The sequence below is a fragment of the Colletotrichum higginsianum genome, chromosome 1, assembly GCF_001672515.1.
Source record: "Colletotrichum higginsianum IMI 349063 chromosome 1, whole genome shotgun sequence".
NCBI classification, from domain to species: domain Eukaryota; kingdom Fungi; phylum Ascomycota; class Sordariomycetes; order Glomerellales; family Glomerellaceae; genus Colletotrichum; species Colletotrichum higginsianum.
The window spans coordinates 5,897,210-5,913,160 of NC_030954.1; the positions used below are offsets into that span (position 1 = coordinate 5,897,210).

At 53.7% G+C, this 15,951-nt stretch overlaps 4 protein-coding genes across 4 annotated transcripts; 1 reads left to right on the forward strand and 3 right to left on the reverse strand.

The window, feature by feature from the left end:
- Positions 1-1,618: 1,618 nt before the first annotated feature.
- Positions 1,619-4,186, reverse strand: CH63R_01740 (Zn 2cys6 transcription factor; the record flags this gene model as incomplete). Its single annotated transcript, XM_018296715.1, has 5 exons — positions 1,619-2,300; positions 2,392-2,673; positions 2,864-3,198; positions 3,265-3,667; positions 3,828-4,186. 5 exons carry the CDS (start codon positions 4,184-4,186, stop codon positions 1,619-1,621), a joined length of 2,061 nt encoding a protein of 686 aa, XP_018165077.1.
- Positions 4,187-7,635: 3,449 nt separating this feature from the next.
- CH63R_01741 (NACHT and TPR domain-containing protein) lies at positions 7,636-11,964 on the forward strand (the record flags this gene model as incomplete). Its single annotated transcript, XM_018296716.1, has 1 exon — positions 7,636-11,964. The coding sequence occupies one exon, from the start codon at positions 7,636-7,638 to the stop codon at positions 11,962-11,964; it is 4,329 nt and encodes a 1,442-aa protein (XP_018165078.1).
- A 244-nt stretch (positions 11,965-12,208) lies between these two features.
- CH63R_01742 (Endo-1,4-beta-xylanase) lies at positions 12,209-13,013 on the reverse strand (the record flags this gene model as incomplete). Its single annotated transcript, XM_018296717.1, has 3 exons — positions 12,209-12,532; positions 12,590-12,824; positions 12,895-13,013. 3 exons carry the CDS (start codon positions 13,011-13,013, stop codon positions 12,209-12,211), a joined length of 678 nt encoding a protein of 225 aa, XP_018165079.1.
- A 2,094-nt stretch (positions 13,014-15,107) lies between these two features.
- Positions 15,108-15,665, reverse strand: CH63R_01743 (uncharacterized protein; the record flags this gene model as incomplete). The annotated part of the gene is made up of 2 exons (XM_018296718.1): positions 15,108-15,554; positions 15,615-15,665. The coding sequence occupies 2 exons, from the start codon at positions 15,663-15,665 to the stop codon at positions 15,108-15,110; spliced, it is 498 nt and encodes a 165-aa protein (XP_018165080.1).
- Between the last annotated feature and the right edge of the window lie 286 nt (positions 15,666-15,951).

Here is a 15,951-nt window from a genome sequence, read left to right on the forward strand (position 1 = left end):
CAATGACCGTCATCCCTTGGCCGAATTGGCCCCTCCCATCTTCCCCATCCCCCCCCCCTGGCCTGCTGTGTCATTCCCTCTCCCTCTCTCTTTCTCTCTCTGTGTCTCTCGCGTTCTTCTCCAGCTCCCTCTCGCTCTCACTCACTATCGTCCCCTCTGTTGAGTACGCTGTGGGCTGCAATCGGCGGCAGGGTATTGGCACTGTTGAGAAAAGCCTACTCTGCCCACTGCGGCGCCCTCAAAGCCCCAGCAAGGGGTCGACCCTTCTGAGTCCCAAAGTTGATTTGTATTGTACCCTTGTAAGGTAGTGTAGGAAACATACGCGGACATGGCCCTGAAGATCCCTGGTGGCGATTGCAAACTGCCGACATAATTCAATCAAGTCATTATTGACAGACGCTGGCGTCCCTTTTCGCGATTCTCGCGGTGCCTCGTATTTGCTACACTACAGTATCGGCCAGTCAACAGCCTTGAAGCTGTGCTCTACGTTCCCAAAGTTTTAGTCATAGCCAAAGAGAGAGAGAGAGTGTGTGTGTGTTGGTTCATGTAGCTCTGGTTATACATGCTGCATGTCATTCTTGCGTTGCCACTTTACAGGTTCTCCCGGCCGGCATCTTTCCACCTGCCGCTTGGTTCTGGTTTGTCTTGCTTGCCGGGTCCCCCTCCCCTCCTCCCCTTACGATGCCAGTATTGTATTGTGCCTTTTTTTTTCTTTTTTTTTTCCTGGCAGAAACATATCCCACCCGTAAAAGGACCGTCTGCAGACTGTGTCATGGGTGAGTTGGAAGAACTGGGTCGTTGATGAAGCAGCGAAGATATTGGATCTTGGCCATTAACCCGACGTCGTCCAACATCAACAGCCCCCCTCGCGCAACCCTCAGCTCGACAAGCCTTTCCAATACAAACAAAACCACAAGCGACCCCGAGAACGCGAACCTGCCGGCCGATATCCGAAGAACGAACCTTGGGTGTGTCCTGTCACAGCAGATCGTGCTGGTCGGTATCGGCCGAGAGAGAGAGAATTCCCCAGATATCCAACCGAGCATAGTGTGCCCATCCTGTCCCAGACAATGTGACCCGACAACTGGAGCTTTCGATCCGAGTCCTATGGGTTCATGGCGTCGAAGCCTCACTTTACCCATAGCATACACGCTTTGGGTCCAGTATCCGATCACCATCTTGTTGCAGTGTCATCGGCGGCCCGGCGGCTGCTCGTTGGAATCAAGAAACCACCAAAGGAACACCCGATATGTAGCCACGGACATTCGAGAATTTTGTTTCTGCTGGGGTGCCAGCCTGGTTTCTATTCGGTCACCATTGTTATACTTGGCTGCGCCCTCTCCATCTTCAGGAGCTCGCGCACCAGAAGATTCCCGCCCACCCGCCCGGCTGGAAGGGCATCCCGACAGCCCAAGCCCCCATCTCGAGCTTCCGGGCATCCCCCCCCCCCGAACTTATTTTGACCAAATGAATTTCGTTTTCGCTGGTTGCCCGATACGGGCGGCGTTGTCGTCGTATTTTCCCCTTTTGTGGCGCGTCTTGCGCAAACAGCCTGTCAGACCTCTCAAGTCCTCGGACCGTAGGATTCGACTCCCGTATTTCCGTATTTCCGTATTCCTCATTCGCCTCTCCCCACCTCCCCTCCTGTGTTGCCACTATATTGGCCTTCCGTGTCGGAACCCATGGCCTCGGTCGAGGTGTTTGTCGTCTCCCGCCCCGAAACGATCACCGTGAACTCGTTGAAGATCGCGAGCTCCTCGAACTCGGCCGCCAGCCTGTCGACGTGCGCCGCCGCCGGATCCAACGTCCCGAGGTCGAGGTCGACGATGAACGGCGCCTGGATCTCGCCGTGGCCCCGGTGATGCTTCGCCCTCTCGTCCGTGTCGTTGATGATGGCCCTCGCCTCCGAGGATCCAACAGCCCCTTCCCGCAGCGCCATCGAGAGTAGGCTGCGGATGATCCCATACGACAGCCGGAACGAGCGTTGCAGCCTCTGGTAGCCGAAGATGCATGTGCGCAAGTCGGCGAGCTTCTCCGAGGTGTCGGCGGCGCGCCCCAGTTCCCGCATGACGGCGTTTGCAAAGTAGAGGAGCGCCGTGCTCCAGGGGAAGCTGTGGGACGCGGAGCTGAACCGTTGGAGGTACGTGACCACGATCCGGCCTAGTTGAGTCGCCGAGGCGAGGCAGATGGCCTCGGGAGACGCTTGCTGGGAGGTAAAGGACTCGAGCCGGGCCCGTATAGCGTCGCCGTGGTGGACCAGGGGCCGGAAAAGATCTAGCACAAACGCATGGAAGTAAATGCTGCGTGAGTTGGGACCTGCGTTAGCCTATAGACTTCCTGACCGTTCAAAACGTACCGCAACACCCCCCTCTAAAGCATTGGTTCACTTACTGCATGATCAGAACGTGGTGAGCGCTCTCTCCGCCTCGCACCAGTTCCAGCGGCAACCTGTCGGCCCATTCTAGATACCGTCCATAGAGCACCTCCATGTGCTCGATCATGCTGTACCCTTCCACCCGCAAGATGTTGCCGTAGTTCACCCAAATCATGTCGTGGGCGATTAGTGCCAGTTTGCAAAGGTACGGGAACGTAGTCCCCATGTAAGCTGGGAAGTGCGGTCCGTCGGGGGATTTGCCGTCTTCGAAGTCTGCCGCGTCTCCTGGAATTGGCGATCTTGGCGGATACGCTATTTTACACGTCTTGTTCTGTGCACATTGTGTACTTTTGGATGGTCAAGAAATGTTAGCTGCCCGGAAAGGAAAACATTAGGGGGGGGGGGGGGGGGGGGGGGGGGGTTGAGAGGTCATTCCTGACGTCAACGGCGCTTTGCAACGCTTCTGGCCTGGCCAATGGCAAAACGTACGTGATGTAGACAAAACTTCCCCAGGCTGTCTGTGTCAGTGATTTTTCCCAGAGAAAGTCGGTAGCTCCGTCTGGCCATCTCTCGGACATGCCCTCGTCGGCGATACCAAACAGTCCTATGCTTTTGGCGAGATCGATGGCGTGATCCAGATGCTCGGTAGCGGCTGTAGTACTCTTCGCATGGCAGGTCGCGGACATGCTCAAGTAAATCATGGCCGCCACAGTGTTCGGAGTTGACATTCCCAGTGCCGTCTCTTGTTCCAGAAGCTGTTCCGCCTCATCATAGAAGGAATAACTCCAAGCCGTCGCCTCCAAATCGTAAGACCTGTAAGCCTGCTACAACACGATATCAGGGCAAAGTTCGCGGACCATGACTTAACAGAAAAGAGCAAGGCATCTTACACAAGCCCAACTAAGCAGGGAGCTGACGAGGAGTCTGGAACAAAAGCGTGAGCCGCCGGATATCAAGTCGTTGAGAAAGAGATCAACGTCGAATAGTGCCGTGATGGCGTGATCTGTTTCGAGATACAGAGAAACGATTCTCCTGGCTGCTGGACTGGGGATCTTCACTGAAGTCCATGCCAAAATGTCCGCGTTAAGAAGTCTTTCATCACAGAGAGGTGGGGGGCTGGCAACCCCAGCCTCTCGCTTGCCGGGCTTGCCTTGGGGACTAAAGCTGAAACTGTGACCGGCACTGCCGTCTCGCGAGTTCGCGGTCATAAAACGAGGCCTACCGCTAGAAGAAGACGCTTCTGATTCTGTAGGAGGGAGGGGAGATGGCGTATCCGTCGAAATTGGCGAAAGTCTAGTTGAAACGTCGGAGTTTAGCCTTCCGGAACCGGATTTGAATCTTTCAACTCTCCAATTCGCAACATTGCCGTTTTTTGACGATTGTTACAAAGCCACGATCTTGACCGAAACCCTTCCCCCAAAAAGATAGAATTGACAAAAAACAACAAACTTACCCTGAAGAAGGCGATTCGATGGAAATGCCTGGAGCTGATTTCAACGCCGAGTCGAAATCTAGTCGTGGGAGTTCTGTCGGAGCCCAGGGTGAATAGGCGGCGGCGTGACGCACCATCAACTCGAACTCTAGAGAAGTCTGACCAGGAGGAGGAGCCGCCTGGAGGAGGTTGGGAAAGGGGATTTCATCGGCGGAATGGAACTGCCCTCTGAGGCTGTCGACGATGTTCCCGGCATCTCTCCCGGCCCGCAACTGCTGGAGGACGTCATGAACTTGGTCATCGGGCACGAAACGAAGAAGCCCGAGCAGCGCAGCAGCGTGTTTGTGACGGTTTGCTGTCTTCTCGTCGAGCAACTTCATCCCCGAGGGAATGGAGTTCAGAATCGTCTTGGATATGGTGGCATACTCGCAGGCAAGACCGCGGCGTTTGCAGTGACTGCATGGCTGCAGGCCGTTGCACTAGAAAACAGGTCAGTGTCTTGAACAGGGAGATGAAAGGCCACCTTTTCTCGATGGCAGTGGTTTCCCCTTTTTCTGATGTCACTCCCCCCCTCCCCTCCAGAAACCATCCGTGGATGCGTATTCCAAGCGTGTTCGCGAAGGGGGTGGTGTGAAGCGCAAAAGAAGTTGCGATGGGCAATATCATCAACCCACAACGCACAACGCACAACGCACGAATGCACCACCGCCAAAGAGGGACCTAAATTCATCATAGGCGAGAGAGAGCATACCCCAATCTTCTTCTCGCGACAGCTGTTGCAGGCCTTAGCGGTCGCTCGGCGCTTCCTCTTGGACCCCTCTTGGCCGCTAGAAATCCCGGATACAGCCTCGCCATCCTCGTTGGCGAGGTTCTCGTTGTTGGTAGTAGTTGGAGGACCTGGAAGGATGTTCCTGTATTTGCGTTCCCGTTGCATGGGTTGCTGAGGTGCGAGAGGGGGAGCTTCTCGAGGCCGGGATGATGGCGTAATCTGGCCGGCGATTCGATCGGGGGAAATATGAAGGAAGTTGAGAAAGGGGGAGATGCTGGCCTCATACTAGTAGTCCATAACCTGAAAGTCGATGTTTATATGCGAGATTGTGTGACAGCGCTTGGGACGGAAGTGCAGCGAGAGGGAGGTATTGGGGTGGCTGTGGCTACGTAGGTAAGGTAGATGTATGAGGGTAGCGTAGCGTAGCACATAGGCACGCAATAATACACCAAGTCTAGGGAAACAAGTGGAGGAGAGGGTCGAGGTAAAGCAATGTGTTGGTGGCTGCTGTCCAGTCCAGTCCCGTCCAGTCCAGTCCAGTCCAGGGGGGCCAAGGTGGGATACAAGTACTTGGATAACAATTTCTCGTGCGGATGGCGACCAAACGAGTTACTCGAGAATCGCGCACACTGTGTTCATGGCGCTGCTTTGTCCACACGCTCGCTGGGCAAGTTTGTTCCCATTCCAGGTTTACACCACTGTAGACCGACCACTTTGCATCAGTCCCATGGCCAGTTTTTTCGTTACGCTACAATGCAAAGATCAATCTGTACGTGGCAATGTCCACTGTAGAAAGACTTTTCTTTGGAAGAGTACCATTGCCTCGTTTTTATCCATGGTCCCAACTGTTGCTGTGTGACTTGGGTGCCTCTTTCGGATGACGACTCGTCGAGAAAGGCCAGGCCAGGCTCCTTGTAGGAATCAGGATTCTGCTCCAGAGACCGGTGTCAAGCGCCGCGTACGAATAGGGTTTCTCACTGGAAAAAACGCGGTTGGTTTTCACATTTGACGCCCGACATGGGGGAGTTGAACCACCGTGTCCAGGCTATGTTTTGATCGTTTTCTTGGTACGAGGTCTTGCGCAACCCTAATACAACCACCAGAGCCCCAGCCAGCATGTGACAAACGACGCAGGACTGCAGCATTCGAGATCCCGGGCGCTTGCCGCTCGCGTATGACGCTGTCCATGTTTAATTGGAGCAGGGCAGGGTGGCAACATAGAGAGGGACCAAAGCCTCTGAGTGACCATGCTTTTCCCAGTTTTGCTCATCGAATTGTGAATCGAAGTCAGTTGGGATAGCTTTCTCAGATGCCAATACCATTCCAAGATGACCGCAAAACTGGACGGACGCCTTTCATTCGCAACCCTTGAGTTGCTGAACACATTGATGTTTTTTTTAATCTTGCGCGACTCGGGGGTTCCTCCGAAACTATCGATTGGTGCCCGTTGTGGAAATCGATAATATGTGGGCGCATCGATCGTTCAAGCCCAACGACGTAGCTTGGCTGATATTTCGCGATATCAACACAATCTCCCGGCATACTTGTGCTTGTCCTCGTCGTGAGGGGGATGAAAGCTGATGGACTTAAGGACCATCATAAGACTCCAGAATGACTCGAAAGAAAATAAACACATTTACATTCACAAGGAAGAAGTAGAGGCTGAGACTACATGGGCACGGGTAATCGGTAATGAGGCTGCCTCTCAATCGTTTATTGCACCAAGGGGAGCCCGAGGGCCGCGAGGACAGGCCATGTTTGAAAAACCAAGGTCAATTCTACAAAGGGCCCTACGAATAGGCAACAGACTGGCTCGCTCAGAGACAATTGATTTTTACCGAGTATTGAGTACATCTTGAAAACAGAGGCAGTACAATGCGTTCCTGGCAATATGGTTCAGTCAGTAGTTGTCTGTAATACTGGATGGAGCTTGGCGTCCGGCTTTCAATCTAGGGTTTGCCACGCCGCAATTGGGACTAGAGGATGAACTTTGATTGAAAATTAGGGGTGATTCGAATCCCCCGTCCAAGATTCCCTTTTCCGTTCTCGAGGCATGAGAGGAGAGAGGGGTCCTGAACTACAGATGGACGGGGAGCGCCGCCCCCCCCCCCACAAAGTCTAAAAACTCACTGCTCGTTGGTTATGTCAGCAGACAGCCCTACTATCTCGGCCGGAAGAGACCGCCTGGGGTTCCGGCTCCGGTTCCAGCTCCTAATCGCCGAGAGAAAAAGGTACGTATCCTTTTTTATCCCGTCTGGGCCGTCTCTACAGAGTATTTACATCTGTTTTGTCTTGTTCTATATGTAACTAGCTGTATCCGCATCTATATCTGTATCACCCTTCACTTTGTCTTTGATGACGGCTTCTTGGTGCCTCGAACAGCACCGCCGCCCCTTGCCCCATCAACTCGTCAGCTTGGTGACTCACTTTCCTCTGCCAGAGGTACTGAGATGCCGCTGTTCAGTCACCAGTGCCTCCCACCTTCGCTCACTCTCTGCCTGCAGGCGGCTGCAATCAAGTTTTAGAGGGTCGTTGGGCCCCCATATAGAATCCTACGCTAATCGCCAGATTTTTTTTCCTACGCCGCCTCGCCGCCTCACTGCCTCGCCGCGATGCCTAACCGGCCCCCAATGAGCCGACAAGCTGGCCTGGCATGCCTAGGCAGGGTTGTCACGCGGAGAGCGTCATTTGGCCTGCATTCACCGCCTTGCTTTGCCTGACTTGGCTTTACCTGGCCTCAAACTGATTGGTTGGACTGTTGCCTGAGATCCCCTCTCATCCCCCCCCCCCCCCGATCGCCCTACCCGCCCGGTCTCTGACGCGCAAGTCTCACCAAAAAGTGCCATATTTCGGCCGCTCCCGCACCCCTCCCGCTATCTACACTAAGATTGTTGTTCAAAGGCCCGATACTTGGGGGTGTTTCGTTGCGCCCAGCTGGCTTGACCGTTGTCTCTTTCCTCCTACCGCGACCTCTGCCCAGGGCATTGTGCGGAGAAGCACCGAGTTGCGCACCTCTTCTTCTTCTTCTTTTTCATCCCCAGACTTTGCGGCACTCTCGTCATGGAAAACGAAAAGACGCAGTTGTTGCGTTCGGATAGCATACAACGGCAGTTTGCTGCCATTCTCGCCGATGCTCAAAAGCAGTATGCCAGCTCCACGGGTCTCGACCTGAAGGACTACATGAATCCGCCAATGAGAACAACCGAAGACCTGCTGAACGTCATCAACCGTCAGAATGAACAGTTTCAGAGTTTCCGAGAGAAGCGCCAGACCCTATTCCAGGTCCTGTCCACCGCGTGTAAGCCGCTTGAGGTGGTTGGCGAGGCGCTGGCCGGAGCCTCGGAAGAAATCTTCCCTCCCGGCCAGACCATCTTCGCCGCAGTCATGTATTTGATCAATGCCGCCAAGGACGTCTCGGCATGCTATGACTCCATCATAGACCTTTTCGACCAGATGCAGGACTTCACGGTCCGACTCAAGTTTTATGTCTCGCAAAAACTGTCTGCCGAGCTCTACGACAAGGTTGTCAAGATTCTCGTCACCATTTTCGAGATTTTTGTCCTGGCGACACACGAAGTCCGCAAGGGACGTCTCAAGTCCTACTTCAAGCGGCTGTTGGGGAGCGAAAGCAAAGTGCCCGACGCCATGAAGAAGTTGGCCTCTCTGACCGAGGGCGAGGAGCGGCTCGTGATTGCCGAGACCAGCGCCGGCGTGAAGAGGTCCCTCTCCAACCAAGAGCGGCTGCTCGAAATGATGTCAAGGGTAGACGTCAACGTCCAGACTTTGCGCACGGAAACCCGGGTACCTCAGACAAGGGAACAGGCCCTATCGTCCAACCGGGATAAGCTCAAGGGCATCCTACAGCCGTCCGTCTACCCGGAAGACACCTATTCTGCGCTCAACAGGACACGGACGCAAGGCACCTGCGATTGGATCTTTGACGACCCTTCACTGAAGGACTGGCTGGCTGGTAACGTTCGATTTCTCTGGATATCAGGCAATCCCGGGACAGGAAAGTCGTACATAACTTCTCGTCTCGTCTCGTGGGGCCAAGACCTGCTCAACAAACAGGAGACCAACAACATGATGGGTTACTTCTTCTTCCGCCAAAACAACCCGGAATCCCGCTCCATGACGCAGGCACTCAGGGATATCGCCTACCAGATCAGCGAGCAGGACGTCTTCTACGGCAAGCAACTCGTCAGCGAAGTCTCCACAGGCGACGAGATCAAGACTGTCTCCAGCGCATTCAGGAAACTGCTTGTTGAGCCTTGTGTGCCTGATAAGTGGAAGAGATTTATTTACGTGCTGATGGATGGCCTAGACGAAGCTGACCTCCGGGAAGTGAAGGAATTCCTTTCGTTGTTGGACGATCTGAACCAACAACCCGGGCAAGGGACGAGGGTACAAGTTGCCCTCATCGGGAGAACGACCCTTACGGACGATGTCATGGACCACCTCGGCAACGACTCGACGGGTGGTCAGCAGCTCCGCACTTTGCACGTAACGCCCGATCGAAACAGCTCAGACATTGTATCTTACATTGTCGAGGGGGTCAATTCCGCACGAATACTGCGAGGGTCGACGGACGACTTCAAACAGAGCATCATCGAGACCATGACGAAACAAGTGGACGGCCTCTTTATCTTGGCCAAGTTCATGCTTGCTGAGCTAAACAGAATACGGCACCCCAGAAGGATCGTCGAGAGCCTGCAGTCTTACCCCCAAGAGATCAACGGTATGTTGAAGAAAGCCGTGCTCGGGTTCAGTTCTTCCATCACGCAGGAGGAGGCAGACGACTTGAACGAGATTCTCCGCTGGGTATCCGTAGCCGAGATGGGTCTCACGCTGGAGCAGATTGAGTCTGTTCTGACGCTCAAGATGGGAGACGCCCCGTTCCAGCTCGAGGAATCTCTCAGAGGGCAGTTCTCGTGTTTCTTCACCCTTGAGCGTGAAGACGGACTATCGACAGCCGATCTTGCTGACCGTCACGAACTCCATCGTCGACTGACCTCCATCGAACTGGACCCGATTAAAAGGACGAGCCCCGATTTCTTGGACATGGAGAGGGACATTGAATACTTTTCAAACAAGCGCACGACCTACGTCACCTTTTTCCATGCTTCAGTCAAGGAGTTCTTCCGGGAAGACGCGTCCACAGATTTGAGGGCCGGCGCGCAACATCCTTCCATCGGGTTCAAGCTCGCTGATGCAAGACTGCACGTGCTCCAGACCTGTTTGAAGATCTTCACCGACCCGACGTACTTCAATCTCGGCGAAGAGGGTCTGTCGTTGCAGCGGTACGCCGCTTGGTATTGGCCCGAGCACTTGGACGATATAGACATCAAATCCGTCCCCGCATCTGAAAAGGCCGACATTGGCAACCGCCTATACATCATGCTGACGGACCCGACGATACTCCTGACATGGACGAACCTGTTCGAGGAGAGTTTGGATATCTGGACCGATCACAACATCGAAGTCGTCTCTCGGTGGCTCAAGGACGCGGATGCCACCAGCACGCTTACCGTCGAGCAGAAGGCCTGGGCAACTGCGGCGTCAGCAAGTCCGGCTCGACTTCTCGAACCCATGGGAAGAACCTTTGCCAAGGCTTGGCTCGTGGAGGGGTTCGGCATGTACATGCCGACTCTGTTTTGTTTCGGTGTTGTACAGTCTTTGCCGCTCATGGAGAAGGGCGCAAAATGGTCCGACTCGGAATATCACTGGCAGGAAGTGCCCCTGGAGACCAGAATCCAACAGGCGGCTGAATGGGCGAGCCATCCTAAAACCGGACACTGGTATCGAAGAATCGGCAGTACTCTCCTGAACTTGGGAGAACACACAAAGGCACTGGAGTACTTTGAAAAGGCTCTTGCTGAGGACTCCAACATTGTGGAAAGTTGCGGCCGCATGGGTTTGTGTCAGTTTTTGAAGGGTAACTATGAGAAGGCTCTTAAGCTTCATCTCATGTGCGAGGTTGTCGAGCAAGAACACATGGCCAAAGGCTATTACAAGACGGACCATGAGCTCAAGGCTGCGAAATGGCGACTCTACAAAAACCAGGCCCAGATCGCCGAATGCTACAACCGCATGAAGCGAGTCGAGAGTTCTCTTGCGTACTGTCGCAAGGCGATGAGGAACGCCTACGAAGCCCCTGAATTCGAGCCGGAAATCGCCTACATGAGGGTTCTGACCGAGAACAACCGGGTGACGGAGATGATGAGCCTGTTCGAGGGCCTCGACGGCCGATACACCGAAAGGGGCAACTCTCGGTTCGTGCTGTTCCTACTGACTCAGATACCCGACCAGTCCATCAAGAACTGGTTTCCCCAAGCGGCCGCTCGAACAGGCAAGACGAGCGTCCTCGCGGACCGGTACGTGAACGGCATCGAGTCGGCGCACGACGCCCAAGACTCGTGGAAAGAGTTCTACTTGCGAAACGCTCTGGGCAACGTCTACATGGCGGCGCAGGAGTACGACAACGCCATTTCCATCCAGGAAAGCATCTGCTTTGTCGAGTACAAGGCGAGAGGCAGCTTAGCGGTGCGGGTCGAGTATATCGCCTCTTTCAAACAGCTCGCGAGGGCGTACTCCCTGAAAGCGCTCGAGGCCGACGAGACACTGCGGTCCGACGCCGTAGAGCCCTGGGTCAAGAAGCTTGAAAAGCTCATGGAACAGCAACGCAAGTACCAGAACAGAGACGTGCCGTTGCACATGGCCGGTTTCGACTTCAATGAGGCCTCGATCTTCCTGATCCTTCTCTACCGTCTGCGAAACCGGGAAGCGGAATCACGTCGGCTGCTGGGAGGCATGGTGTCCGACAGCCTCCAACTGTTGGAAGACGACGAGCCGCAGAACGACGAGATCAGCATCCGCCACCTCCAGCGCACACTCGTCGCCGCTGGCGACGGTGTGAATGCCCAAGCTCTGTGGCAGTCGACAAGAACCCCCCCTACGCCTACCAATCTCTCTGGTCACTTGGCCCCTGAGAGACGATCCAGCTCGCCCCGTATCGGAGGGCTGTCGCCAAGGAGACGCGGCAAGCAAATCACGTTGACGAGAGTCTTCTCGGAGAGTGGCCAGATCTCCTGCGACCACTGTCTGAGGAGGTTCCAGCCACCCGACACGTTCGCAGTGTGCTGGTACTGCGTCAACCTAAAGTTCTGTCTGCCCTGTCAATCAGCCATCAAGAGCCAGAACTTTACGCCAGGGCATACTTCCGCCTGCAGGCCCAGCCACGACTGGCTCCTCGTGCCGGCCTTGACGAAAGATCTGCAGCCGGGTGAGATTCTGGTCGGTGAAAAAGTGCAGACGTTGGGCGAGTGGAAGTCGGCACTGCGACAGAAGTGGACGCAGCCAAAGTCTGCCACGGGCCTTGGTATCATGTAGGGGGTCCGTCTCAGGAATCGGGACAATTGTATTGACTGTGAATGTACAAAGCACATGGCCTTTTGTGTCGTTTTCAGACTTTTGCCAGAGCTCTACTTATGTATGTAAGATGAGAAAATGAAACCATGCGCGAGCCATCTTTAGAAACCCTAAACGACAGATAAACCATCACAAGACTTGGCCATGGTTTCGATTCAAAATCGACCTCGAAATGCTTTTGCTGCCACACCAAAAGATGCCTTACTCAAGAGACAGTGATACTGGCCGTGCCGGCGGACTTGTAGCCCTCGGTAGCCATGATCATGTAGTCGTGGGTGCCGAGGTTCATGCCGGCTTTCTTCCAGGCGTCGAAGAAGGTCTGAGTGTTGACGCTGCCGGTGCTGCGCTTGTTCTCGCGAACGGCCCAAAACTGCTGGAAGGTCTTGGTGCCATCGATGGAGGGGGCATTCGTGCGTGTTGCCTGGTACAGCTTGTAGACAGATCCATCCACGGTGACCTGGCCCTTGAGGGTACCTGCACTACCAGGGTTGTAGCTGCCGTGGTTCTCAACGATGTAGTACTCAATCAGCTAAGCAGTTGTTGTTGTTGTTAGTAAATTCAACTGGTCGACTAGGAAGCAACTTACAGGACTTCTGGTCCAGCCGTAGACAGTCAAGTAGGCGTTGCCATTGTTGGCGGGAGCAAATGTGCCAGAGTACTTGATGGTTCTGGCGCCGCCAGTCTTCCAGCCCTTCCCACCGACAAAGTTGCCTCCAGATTGCCAAGTGACGCTGTAAGAGCCCCCAGCACCGTTCGTGTAGGTGACGGGAGAGGCGCCATCAGTCCACCAGCTATAGTAGTAGCCATTGTTGGTCCCAGTGCTTTCGGTTTTCGTTAGTCTCGAGAGCCGCCTTTTGCTTTCGTTTTCTTGTAGATGGGGCCAAAATGTACCTGGAGGGAGTGGATGCGCGCTTGACGAGGTCGGTTGTGGTGACCGGGTCGGCAGCAGGGGCGGCAAAAACGCCCACAGCAGCCAGCGTGGCAGTGAGAAGAGAAGCGAGTGAAGGCATGTCGACTGAAGACTGAGGAAAACGAGAGTAATGGTAGTGATGAAGGCAGCTGCTTTGACGAACTGGAAAACGTAGGTAATTTCAAACATGTTGCGGGCAGCTGTGATACTTATAATGCAGATTTTATCCCAACATTGCCATACATCCTGTTCGCAGGTTTGTCGTGTGTGTAAGACACATCTTGGTACTTGCCACTTCGATGGAGCCACGTCTCCCTGAATAACATAAACGACGGACCATCATTGGTAGTAATTTCCAAGGATCGGTACATTGCGCGGGCTTTGCGAAGCTCTCGGGTGATGTAATCAGGTCTCTTTTTCGAACAGTTAGCCGCTGACGATGGATAGCTGTGATGAGCAGGCGAAGCAGCCTTTGGGGTTCCGCCAATGGATGGCGTGCTAGTCTGGATCTGGAGTCGGATTGATTGCAGTGATGTAGGGTATAAATGAGCCGATGTGACATGGTTTCCACCTCTGTACTCTGTAGTTGATACTGTATCTACCTCAAGGGGCCATTTCGTGTAACGAGCCTTAATCTACTGACGGTTTAGCGGCACTTGAACCATGACGTTAGCCCTGTTATAGGAGGAGGGACCATTTCAGCCGCCGACTGGAAGAATCTAAAGGTCATCGGTGAAAAGCAGCGAGGTGTTCGTATTTTCGGCTTGAGTCTGGATTGGATTATGGATGCCGGCCCAGTCTTCTATTCAATCATTTCACTATCTCTGAAACTTGACTCCAGGACACTAGCAGTACACGAGCTACAAGGGGTATTCTGTGGGAAATGGCATAACACTGTAGTGATCGTGTCGTCAACTGTGGCCCTGTGAGACGAGCGGAAAGGCCTGCACTAGCCCTAGCGTAATTTGAATTTGTTTTCAATTGTTATCTTGAATGCACAGTTATGCTCTTTCTAGTTTATCGCTTGTTACGTTCTCAGTAAGTTGTTGCCATGAAGCAAGTCGCATGTTGGAAAGAAGAGTTATCAGGGAGACCATCAGACACTATTCGATGTTTGTATTACCTGGGTTGGACCTCAACTTGACACGTAACTTGCGCATGATCGCAAATGGCAAGTTTCTAGGTTCTTTGGTGTTTCAACTTAAAGAAAGTTGGTGTTGGCCATTGAGCTATGTGCGCGCTGTTTCCCCTGCACAACCCGTGTGTCCTCTTTTGTCACCGACTCCAAAAATGAAATAAAAACAAAAACAATACCATACGCCGATAGAAGGAAACATCTCAGAAGCTCGAATGTGCGGTTCTCGACTTCAGCTCTGGACAAGTCCAACGTGAAGCGTGATGAACGCTGAAGGGATATTATACGAAGATGATTGCAACACGAATGAGTGGCGAGTTGAGGGCTTCGTTCTCAGTAAACGTCTCTGTGATGTAGGAGGAGAAGAGGGAGAGGAGGGGGAAGCTGATAAGCTTGGATTCAAAGCTTGCGCGGCAGTCTATTTGAGGATTTGAAACTCGCAGCAACCTTGACTGCAATGTGGCTCACCACAACAACGGTTTGTTTATCCCCGTGTACTGCAAGGCTCTACCGACAGGCCTTCCTCGAGTCTTACTCATAGCAGTGCATCAGCAACTGACTTCGGGCCGGGACCACATCCCGCTCAAGAGACCGTCAAACATCCGAGTCGGACGCCGGCGGGCCCGCAAAGCAGTGGGGCCGACTGCCGGTGTGCCCGATGACCAAAGCTTGGGGAATGGTGGCTGCGGAATGACTCGGTGTTTATGACATGAGTGAGGCATTTTTCTGTCCCGTCACTGCGATGGAAACTCAAGAACAAAGAAGGGTGGTGTTGCGCCCCATGTTTGTTCACTCGACACGATGCTGCCAAGTCCGCGGGATGAGAAGAATCGGGGGAGGTAGCTTGGATCTCGGCGTCACATGTAAACAATAATGACCCCCCAGATCAGGTCTAGAGTAGTTGCGAGACTGTTTGAATGTGTGTTCAATTTCTTTGATGACACTGCATTTCTCGCGAGAAGGGTTCGAATGGAGGGCAGCAAAGATTAGTGTCCTAAAAGACAGGCTTTGATTTGAAGATATCGAGGTATGTCATGTCGGCAGAGCGGCCGTGCCCCATCATGCGCCCGCTTCCTTGAGAGCTGCCAGCCCCTGCTTTATGATTAGATCCGTCATCTCAGCACTCAACCCAGGCAGTGGATTCCTCTGTCCTTTGGCATCCAGTGACCCGGCCGCCTTCTTGTCCGTCAAATCGATGGAAGACACGATTTCTGCCGCCTCCCGGTCGGTCAAGTCCGTCTTCGGATTCTTCTTGTTGTCGTCGATTGCCTCGATCCGAGGAGCGCCCTCTTGCGCATTCTTCCCTCCCGTTTTGGCGGCCTGCCTTGGCTCGACTGCCATGCTCCTTTTCTGTGTGTCTGCCGTCATCTCTTCTCGCACGGCTATTGATTCGGCGCGGGAGAGGTTCATGTCGTCTATCAGCGAAGGGGCTTCGGCGCCCTTGAACTCGACGTTTCGGTTGGCGAGATGGCTTGCTTGACGGACTGCAAGACCGCCGAGAGCGGGCTGATGACCAAAACGGATCAGAGAAGTTGCCTAGGGAGAGGCACCGGAAAGAAAACTTACCAAGGCTGATGCACCGCTTGACAAGGCGAGGGCGAGGACTGACACCCTCATTTTGTTTTGTTTTATTTTATTTTATTTTCTTTTCCTGGCGTGAAGGGTGTGGACGGATTGTCAAGCAGCACAGGGATGTCAGAGTCTGCAGAGCAAGAACGACTGTCCACTGCGGAATAAAAGGGGTTTTAAAAAAACGTGCAAAAAAGTGAGCGTGTATGTTGACACTGGACTGCCGATTTACCAGGAGTTGTGAAATCACAATATCAACCAAAGAGAATGAAGCAGATGCAAGTAGAGATAGAGGTGGAGAGGAGGGGAGGGGGGGGGGGGGGTCCAAACACTT